Here is a 10,790-nt window from a genome sequence, read left to right as displayed (position 1 = left end):
AAAACAACAAAAATTCTAAACTTCTTGTTCTTCTCCTTCTTCTTTTTCTTCTTCTGTACAATTAAGTATTCGTGTAATTTGCTCCTGTTGAGTGGATTACTGACACCATTGTTTTTTATATCAATACGTTGGTGAATAAAATCGTTCCATCCTAATAGGATGTAATTCTTTAAACTTCATGTATTAGAGGGCAATAATTTTCTGAAGGGGACATTGTGCATTTAGTGGTCCCAATATTTTCCTTTCTATTTCATTCTACTTTTACATATCTTGGTATTTTTTTTTACAGTCATTAATTTATGCTTATGATTATGCTTATGATATTAATTGTTGTTTTTGAGTACATGTTTTAAACTTTGTTGTTTATGTTCTAAAAAGTTATTGTCTCCGGTTATATTGAACATATACACATATAGTAGGTATATTTATTATGCAGAAAATAAATATTCTACTCAGTTCCAAGAATTCATGTTTTGATATTCCATATAAAATTCTATAAGTAAAAGTAGTATATATATATATAAGCTTACATATTATCTATTTTTACATAAATTTGAAGTTTCTCACTTATCAATTGAAAAAATTCATTATGCAAGTTCAAAAGTTATAATTGCTTTCATATTCAAAGTGTAATTTCTTTTTTTAATCTGTTAACACATTTTTGAATTTTTTCCTGAGACATATATCACAATTGTATAATCTATGCAACTTAAATGTGTTCTTTTCCTTACGAAATGCCTTTGTATATATATTCTTATTTTCTTCTTTATTTTCCTTCTACTGTTGATTAAGGAAACGATGATTTATTATTTCCTGAATAATTAATTCATTAGAGGTTCTTGAGTTATGTGATAATGACAAATAATCAAATTCATGTTGGAATATTGCTAATATTTTTATAAGAACCTATTTTCCCCATTATTTTTAATGTATGGATATTAGTAAAGGATTATTTGCAAGTTCAATGCAATTATTATTTATGACTGCGCGAAGCGCGTGCAAATTACCTAGTATATTCGTAAAAGGAGAACCCGGTACGGTAGGTTCAGTAGGTTAAAGCTCACAAGAGTCAAATAAATTTTCCTGGATTCTAATTCTTAATCAGTGTGAATTAGTAAATTCGACGAAAAAGAATTGTATTATTGATTGTATATCATATGAATTTTAACTACATTCATGTTTGAATTTTTAACAAATGGTAAGCTTAATAAATCCTTAGACACGGCCAAGTGGAACCGTTTGTCCTTTTTAGGGTGTGTTTGGTATGAAAGAAAATGTTTTCCATGAAAAATATTTTCTTGGAAAACAATATTTTTCATGGAAAACAAGTGGATTTATAACTTATTTTCTCATGTTTGGTTGGTGAGTAGAAAATATTTTTTAATGTTTGGTTGGTGAATGAAAAATATTTTTTATAAAATATCTTTTATTTTTGGTTTGAAACTAAAAAATATTCTTTAGGAAAAATAATTTCTGATCCGAAAATCAACCCCGATAATTGATCTCGGACCCGACCCCAACATCCAAACTAGGACAAGACCCCGATTATCGTTTCAAAATCCGACCCTGAGATTTGAACTAGGAAAAAAAATTCAAAAAAAAATCTGACGGGGTCGGGGTTGGGGGGTATAAAAATGATTTTTAAAAAAATTTGAAATATTTTTCAAAAATAATTGACTGTCGTGGCCTGGGCGGGGTGACACGGGGGGGGGGGGCAAGGGGGGGCGTAAAAAATGATTTTTTTTTATTTGAGGAGGGGAGTGGTTTGGTGGTAGGGATAAAAATATTGGAATTTAAAAAAAATTATTTTTTGTTGAATTGGGAGGGTCAGGTACGGGGTATGAGTAGGGTAAGAAAAAAAATTAAAGGATGAAGTAGAGTTTTGAAAAATGTTTTCCTTAATTTTGGAAGGGAAGTCATTTTCCTTAAATTTGAGGAAAATGAGTTGATTTGAAAAACATTTTCCAAATATTTAAGCCAACCAAACATGGAAAAATTGAAAAAATACCAAACACACCCTTAATCTCTCATTCTTTTTCCCGAGTTATCCCAAGGCATAATACATAAACATAAACCTTAACTTGACTCTAGCAGATAACTATGTCCTCCAACTTTGAGTGTGCACAAGTAGACACTTAAGCTTGTATAAAATTGAACAAGTAGACACATGTGTCCTACATGACATAATACACGTAGGATGCCACATAGGACACAAAATTGCCATGTAGGGTGTCATGTAGGACTAATGTGTCGATTTGTTCAATTTTATACAAGTTTAAGTGTATACTTGCGCACACCCAAAGTTAAATGTCATATTTGTCAGCTGACGCCAGGTTAAGGGTCATGTTTATGTATTATGCCTATCCCAAATATTTTGCCACTAATTAACCATTTTGTTGACATATAGGTATCTATTGTTGGGGGGAGATGTGGAACACTGGTAATTTAGATATAAAACTCACAAAACAACAATAATAGGGTTTTTTTTAACCTGTTCACTCAAAAATAAATATGAAAGTACTTCTCTACTTGAGTGAATATTGAGATGATGATAAGAAGCTGAATCAATATTCGAAATGTATGAGTTCTGAATTTAGTATTGAATCCAAAACTCGTTTTAGTTGTTGGATTGACAATTAAATATGCATACCCTCCTTAATAAATTTGTTAATATAAATACAGAATTCTACCTAAAAGTTACTGGATTCATAGGAATAGATCTAATGTTATAGATCCTCCCCTAATAATTAATATGATGATTTGTTGGACTTTAAAATAGTACTCAACATCATATTTAAAGCTATACATTATGGACTTCAAAGGAAGCGCAAAATTAATTACATGTTAACTGCTGGTGACAAATCTAATAGTGTCCATGGACAAGGTGATAATATCAACTTATTTTGAGAAGTACCTCTTATAAAAAAATTAATGTTATTTGAAAAAGTGTTTTGGAGAGTAGTGGTTTGTATTTGGCAAAGTTATTTGACAAGTACTTTTGTTAGTAGTTTGTGTTTGACCAATATTTTCAAGAAGTGTTTTTATGTGTCAAATATATAAAAAAAAGTGTTGAAAAATAAAAAGCATTTTGAATATGGTTCGACAAATGTTCTCAAAAGATCAAAGATTTTTTTGTTTTACATAAATATCATTTGTAAAAAAAAGGTTGTTGATTTAATAATAACTGAACAAATAAGAAAATGAAATCCAAAGTGACCTCTGCCAAAGACTCATTTTCTGGATTTCACTTCTTAAAACACTATCCAATAAGTTGAGATTCTTGTAACTTTCTCAAATGGCCATTCCGGTTGATACCTGATTTGATACGGTTTATTTTAGTTGAGGGTCTATATATCATAAATAACCTCTCTACCTTTGCAAGGTTGGGGTAAGCTACATACCCACCTTCCCCAGACACTACTTATGGGATTTCACTCGGTATGATGTGTAGTTATTGTTGTTGGCCTCTCAGGTTGATTTATGGTCCCCCTTCCATGTCAGATTTTCAGTGCAAGAAGATGGTTTATTTTTCAATTGGAGTGTACTTAGTATAAGACAAGGTTTAAGTTGAGTGACTATATTGATACAAAGACAAGATAAATGGCTTTGTCACCAATACCAGAGAAGAAAATTCTGAAACTATTTCTATATTTCAATTATTAAGGATAATCTATTTGAACTATTATAAATAATATTATCATCGAAAACTAACAAATGTGTTATAGATTGGTTGGGAATAGACTCGTGATTTGTTTATATGGACTCAAGGAGTCCTCATAAACTGATTTTTGGGATTGAGTTATGCACAAATGTCGTCGTATCTTAAAACATATCTTTCATCGGCTTACATGAGACTTGCCTAGTGTAGTTTTGTGTCTCCTATATGTGAAGGCTATTATAAGGGTAGCGACTGCAAGTTTCCTTGTCATAAAAAAATCGAGTGTCTATTTTATAATAAGCATAGCATTTAAAATAAAGTTCTACCAGGTATCTGTGTCCACCAAAGCTTAGGCAAATTGAATGAAACTGGAAAGGATATACTTTAATTTGTCAAATGTTGGAGAGAATGTATGGACAAAGTGTGATCTTTGAGTACTTGGCAAGCAAATGAAAAATTCCAAAAAGCAACAATTTCTTTCCTTTTTTCTTCTTTATAGTGTCTGCCATTGCAAGAAAGCATATATTTTGGGAAGTCCTAACATGAGTTTGAGTGAAGGAAGATATGGAATCAGATGTTCACTACTTTAAAATGTTAGCTAATCAATACTCTCACTTTAAAGATATTATTTTGACCCCATTATTCTTATTCTCAACCCTGAATGCACAACTTATAAATCTCTGTGAATTTGTTGCTTGGAATAACACAATCAAACTCTCCATTACCTCTCTTAAGCTTTCATTTTCATACCAAATTCTCCAACATTGCTACTCTTTGATTTTCATACCAAATTCTTCATTTCCAATCCGCTCTATGATCTTTCATTTTCATACCAAATTCTCTCACATTGCTACTTTTTGATTTTCATACCAAATTCTCCATTTCCGCTCTCTCATATTTCATTTTCATACCAAATTCTTCATTTCCACCAGATTCACACCATTACTTCCCAGTAACTAAGAAAACCAGTCAAAAAGAGAGAATTAGAAAGCATAAAAAAAAAACAATAGCAGAGTTCAGACTTCAGAGTTGATAAAAGGCTTATTACTAAACTATACTAGCTATGGAGTTCTTTATCTATGTTTGTGGAAAAAGTCACAGATTGCTTGATGCAGCCAGTTGCGCGAGGGTTTGGGTATATATTTTACTACCAGAGCAACATAAGATGCATGGATAAAGAATCTGAGAACCTGAAGAATATCAGAAGTGAGGTGCAACGAAGAGCGGAAAATGCACGGAGAAACTTAAAAGACATTTTCCAAATGGCAAGGCCTGGTTAACTAGTGTTGATACCACTACTGCAGATGTGGCAGCTGTAATGCAACGAGGTACAATTGAGGTTGAAAGATACGGTTGGTGTCCAAACTTGAAGTCACGTTACTCGCTGAGCAGGAGTGCTAAGAAAATTACACTCAAGGTGATTGAATTTCAAAATGAAAGCAACAAGTCTGATGTAATCTCCTTTGATCATCCGATCCAAAGTGAGGCTATATAGTGAAAGATGATGAGGTCATGGCAGCTCTGCAATATGACGGGGTCACTATGATTGGGATATTTGCTTGGGTGGTGCTGGTAAGACAACACTGGCTGACAAAATCAGACAAAAGGCGAAACAAGAATGGTTGTTTGATGATGTATTCATGGTAATTGTCAATCAACAACCAGACTCAAAAAGAATTGAGGGTGAGATCACAAGAGAAATCGGGCTGACATTAGCAGGGAATAAGTTATGGAGTCGTGAAGATCAGCTGCGTACAAGGTTAACGGATCAGAACAGCCACATCCTTATAATCTTGGATGATTTTCAGAAGACCCTTGATCTAAAGAGACTTGGAATTCCAAGTGGAAGCAACCGCAAACACCAGTGCAAAGTGACATTCACAACACGTTTCCTATCTGTTTGTGCAGCAATGGGAGCTCAGAAGACATTGGAAGTGGAATGTTATCTGAAGAGAAAGCATGGATCCTTTTCTGGCAGAAAGTCGGTAATTTTGTCGATGATCCATCTCTACTTGACATAGCAAAAGAGGTTGCCAAAGAATAAAAGGGGCTGCCACTTGCAATTATTTCAGTTTCAAGAGCACTAAAAAAATCTTAAAACCAAGCAAGGCGGGAAGCAGCCGAACTGCAGCAGGTTCGGGTGACGAAGAGGATGATGACGATAACTATCGATTAAGTTTTTGTATAAGATCATGCAAGGGTCAGCTTCAAACGAGCATATCTCTTAGAATATGAAAAATTATGTGTCCTTTTACCCATCAAATTAAAGATATTTGTGTCTTATTTCTAACTCCACTAATCATTTGTAATTCTGAGTCTGGATTAAAATGTTACGATCGTTTTACCAGAGATGCTCTAGTCTGAAACTTTCAGTAGTACGACCCGTACTATGACCCATGGGAAACATCAGATAGTTTTTAAATCCACCCAATTAGCAACCACAAGTCAGACCACGACTCGTAGTATAAATGTATGATCCATATATCACTGTATACGACCTGTATATCACTTTATATCAGTTTTATATAATTTTTTCTAGATTTTATAAAAGCGCTATTTTGAGTTTCTTTTCACTCCTCGGTCAACCCTACATCCCTCAAGATCTCTCTTAAACTCTACCAAGTCTTCGTAAGTATTTTCCATAATCTTATAATACAAATTTTAGAATTTCTACAAAAATTCTAACATCAAATCCTCTTCCTAGCTCTAGTTGTGAAATCAAGAACTCGATTCTTGAGTTCGACATTTGATTTTGGGGAAAGTCCATCAAGATTTCTTCCTTCCAAATCCAAGTTAGCATACTCTCACAATTTTCTAGTAATTCTAACATATGATTGTGTATCCTTAACAAGAATCTACCATCAAAACCTAGGGGTTTTAAGATAACTCATCTCAAGGTTCAAGAACAGGCTTTTGAAATTGTTCTTAAATCTTAGGGTTTCAATTGGAGAGATTCAAGGAATGTAAGGTTATCATAGTAAGGGACTTAGTTCTTTCTCACGTCCTACATCTACAATTTCATTTAGTAAGGCCAAAGTTAGAGTTTTTACCCCAAAATCCATAAATTCATGTTGTTTTCTAATTAATCCAAACTTCTTGATGTTGAATTCTATTGTTGAAATTATTGTATTTCATATTCATTGATGATTCTTGAATGATGGTTTATATTTATTCTACAACATGTGCCCTTTTTAGCTAAAGTTATTTGTAGATATTGTTGTAGTATTTCATATGCATTTTTTTCATAGGTAAAACATATATTACAAGTTTTAAAGAAGTATTTCAAGAAAGTATATCTAGATTCAAGTGCATTATTTAAAGAAAGGAGTTCAAGAAAATATATTTAAATTCAAGTGCACTATTTCAAGAAAGTATATTTATCTTCAAGTGTATTATTTCAGAAAGAAATGAAAAGCCATATTTTCATAAAGAAATCATAGTCAGTTTTTAAACAAAGTAGATTTCAGCTTTGAGAAAGCATAGTTATTTTAGGAATAAGGCACAAGTACCCCACTAGTCTATGATCGAAATTCCACAGACACACCTTAACTCATAGTCAGTTTTTAAAGAAATTAAAGTATCTTTCATATTTGAAAGAGCATAGTGATTTTAGGGATAAGGCACAAGTCTTCATCTGAAAACTTTTCCTCTTCCATTAACATAGCTAAATCTGAATAAGATGAATCATCCTTAGGAAAAGTAAGTCCCCTTTCCTTGATTGAATTTGGTTTCGCTACGCCCTGAATCAATCAAAAAACTTATTGATTTGATTCATCCCATTTCATTTATTTGGGTGAGAGGGAGGCTGTGAGTCACCTGTGCTACGGATTTTTTCGTTGGTTGATTCTCGAAATTGAAAAAAAAATCAGATCCAGACCCACAAATGAATTGGAAGCGAGGTGAAGGTCCTTCATTAAAGGGGGGAAAAGAGGGTGGGCTTTGTTCTGGAGGGAGGGGGAGGGGGGGCTTGCGCAGCTTTAGAAAAGAGAGAATGACTTTCTGAAATTCTCTCCAAACCTTTCTATCTATCTTTAGAAGTAGGTCGAGAGAAACGCGCATCCAAACATCTCCCACGCGCTTCAACTATGTGGAGTTATGGAGTGTTCCACATAACCCAAAAGGTGTACAAAATTACAAAAAAAAAAGAGTTCAGGAAGGGGGCGTAATAAGGACCTTAGTTTAGTTAAGGTGTGTTTATGAGATTTCAGTCATAGTCTAGGGGGGTACCTGTGCCTTATCCCAATATTTTATAGAAAGTTCAGTTCAGTTCTAAAGAACTATTTAGAGTAAAGTCTTGTATGTGATTTACAAAGACAAATAGTTTATCTATCTATGAGTGTATTAGTATATACAAATAATTTTTGGAGGATTATATAGTAGCAAGAGGATGAGAGTTTAGAAAATTCAAGTCTCATAATTACGTGCCACCATAGGATTTTTTAGCACACCGCAGAATGGTCATCTCCTTTAGTCCAAGAGGCTCGATAGTGGATCCACATCAAACAGACAAGTTCTATATCCTGGCACAGTATAAGGCAGCCCTCCCAACTAAGATTGTAAGTTATACATCATGAGCGAACATGGTTTATGTCGATCATAAGAAAATCCCCAAGAAAAGTAAAGCTATATTATTTTTAGTAATTGCTATTATGGCATATAATCAGTTTAAAATTTTTATTGAGAAAACACACATGCAAATTTTACAACTCGGATGACTTTGTTTCAGTCTAACCTCGGAGTTACTCATTCAGCTGAGTATGTTCAATTTTAGCTAGTTGTTTCATTCAAATATTTTACATACCATACATTTCATGTACTGATGCCATTTGATGTTGCATTTTTTAATGATGCAGATTTAGATATTCAAGATCGATAACAACCATATCATTAGGATCACCTTTATATAGCTTCAGTGAGACCTTTTTACTTTTGGAGATCTCCAGTTTATCTTGACTTTGAGTAATTAGTATAAGTTATTAGTAGACTATTCAGGTGGCCTGCTAGGTCTTGTCTTGATAACCTATCTCCAATATGTTAGAATCTTCATAAAAGAGTCAATTAAGTCATACCTTTCACCACTATTTTACAAACATATGCATATTATACAAATTTTAGATTTTTAAATAGAGTTGTTGAGTTTGGTTTCTAAATTGATTCCCTACTCATCTTTTAAAAGCTTCCTCATAGTGTCATAGTATTCAGTTATTAGCATGTCAGATCAAGGATTCTCTTGGAACCAACGATGGTTATGAATGCAAATCACGTTTAGGGTGTAGACTCAGATCATGACATATATGTAACACCCCGTATGCTAGAACTACTAGAATGCAGATTTTCAGAAGCTACAGGTGCAACCCATGGTTGCCACCCATGGACCGTAGGGTGACCTACGGTCTGTGTTGGTGGTCAATGCATGGCCACCTGCAGCCCTCCCCAGAAAGCCCCAAAAAATTCCTCTAAGTATCGACCCACGGCCAGACCTACGGACCGTAGGCAAGGCCATAGACCGTGGATCGATGCCCCAAATTCCAGCCTCAGTCGCGACCGATGGCCGACCAGCACAGACCATCGGTCAATCCACGGTCCGTCGGTGACCCCGACAATAGTTAAGTCAGGGGTTGTTTAGTCTTTTCCCTATGCATTGGACCCCTAAACTACATCGTTTAACCCCTAAACTACGTTGTTTTGGTCAGTTTTAGCCTAGAAACATAATTAGACCTTACCCAAGTCAGATCATTCATCAAAGAAACATAGAAATTAGAACGTAAGAGGAGAAAGAGGTCAAGAACCCTAATTCAAGACCACAGCAAGGTTCCATCAGTTCTAGCCCCAAAATCGAAAGATTTCTCCGTGGAATTCATCACCAGATATATGGGATTTCACTAGTGGATTCCTTTCACCCATTAGGTCCCTAGAATTCAGTCAGATTCTTGATTCCCTTATTACCAACTAGACATAGGGTTTCTAGAATTTCAGCAGATTACTATGAATTAATTACTTTAATGTTCCTAAACAGGTTATCATGATTTTCAGCATGTTTTAGTATAAATTCCTTCGTAATTTCAGAACCCTAGCAATGTAGTTCTTTTAGTTCATGAATTGCACATACTAGGTCAGATTATTCAGTTATACATGCTCCAGTTATAAATGTTTCATTATCAGTACATTAATGTTGCATTTTCAGTTAGCATGTCAGTATTTGAGCTATCCAGAATTCACAGCATTTTAGTTATAAATTGCTAAATCACATAATTAGTTGGGAGTAGACTTGATACCGAGTGGACTAGTGTCAGTCACCCGCAAGTTCCAGAACTACGTGCCCCCATAGGTTGTAAATCCCCTCTGTGGGCAATATTTTAGTGATCACGCCAATCATGCCTTTAGATCTCTGGCAGGGTATATTGGGTCCTCTCGATGGGGCGTATACATCGGACTCCACATTTAGCTCATGTGGTTTTATGTCGGTTATTAGGAGCTCCCACAGTTCAGTCAGGTTCTATTGCATAGACCATGTTATCAGTTCAATATTCAGTTAGTTCATGTTGAGTATATTCAGTATCCTTACCATGTTCAGATTATATAATTGTTTTATTACTTTGTTCAGTTATGTTATTATTCAACTTTATCCTATCGTGCATGCTCAGTACCTTTCAAGTACTGACGCATACGTGCGCTACATCTTCTCGTGATGTAGGTTCAGGTTCTCAGCATCCAGATCACGCTTAGATCGATTCCCGATCTTCAGTTCAGCAGCATCAGTGGTGAGTCCTCATTCTTCGAGGACTAGTGACATAATTTTCTTTCTTGCTTTAGCTTTAGTTTCAGTTTTGCTAGATCTAGTTGGGGCATGTCCCAACATTTCTAGTCAGTTTAGAGGCTTATTTCAGACATAGATAGATTCAGCTTAGTATTGAGTTAATATCTTCCTTGTATTAAACTCATCAGTTTTCATATATCTCAGATATAGTATATGGGTATTCCCCATCATTTCAGACTTACTTTATGATTTAGCTTCCGCATCAATTATTATTATCTTTAGTATGCTCATGATCATGCCAGCAGGGTTAGCTTGGGATCACTTGTGGTCCTAGGTCCCGTGTACGCGTCTCGGGGGTAGTCTCGGGGCGTGACA

General features: G+C 34.6%; 1 protein-coding gene across 1 annotated transcript; it reads left to right on the top strand.

The window, feature by feature from the left end:
- The first annotated feature begins 4,737 nt into the window (after positions 1-4,737).
- LOC107060989 (probable disease resistance protein At4g27220) lies at positions 4,738-5,702 on the top strand. Its single transcript, XM_015309634.1, has 4 exons — positions 4,738-4,864; positions 4,963-5,111; positions 5,236-5,522; positions 5,567-5,702. The coding sequence occupies exons 1-4, from the start codon at positions 4,738-4,740 to the stop codon at positions 5,700-5,702; spliced, it is 699 nt and encodes a 232-aa protein (XP_015165120.1).
- The last annotated feature ends 5,088 nt before the right edge of the window (positions 5,703-10,790 follow it).

Source organism: Solanum tuberosum, unplaced genomic scaffold (genome assembly GCF_000226075.1).
Source record: "Solanum tuberosum cultivar DM 1-3 516 R44 unplaced genomic scaffold, SolTub_3.0 scf00112, whole genome shotgun sequence".
Lineage (NCBI taxonomy): Eukaryota > Viridiplantae > Streptophyta > Magnoliopsida > Solanales > Solanaceae > Solanum > Solanum tuberosum.
Note: the sequence above shows the minus strand (reverse complement) of the source record. Positions and strands in the feature narration are given on the sequence as shown.

Coding starts and splice junctions, on each gene's coding strand:
- LOC107060989 (XM_015309634.1), top strand. CDS start 4,738: ATGTTTGTGGAAAAAGTCACAGATTGCTTGATGCAGCCAGTTGCGCGA. Junction 4,865..4,962: donor GAACCTGAAGAATATCAGAA/GTGAGGTGCAAC, acceptor CCACTACTGCAG/ATGTGGCAGCTGTAATGCAA. Junction 5,112..5,235: donor ATGAAAGCAACAAGTCTGAT/GTAATCTCCTTT, acceptor GGTGCTGGTAAG/ACAACACTGGCTGACAAAAT.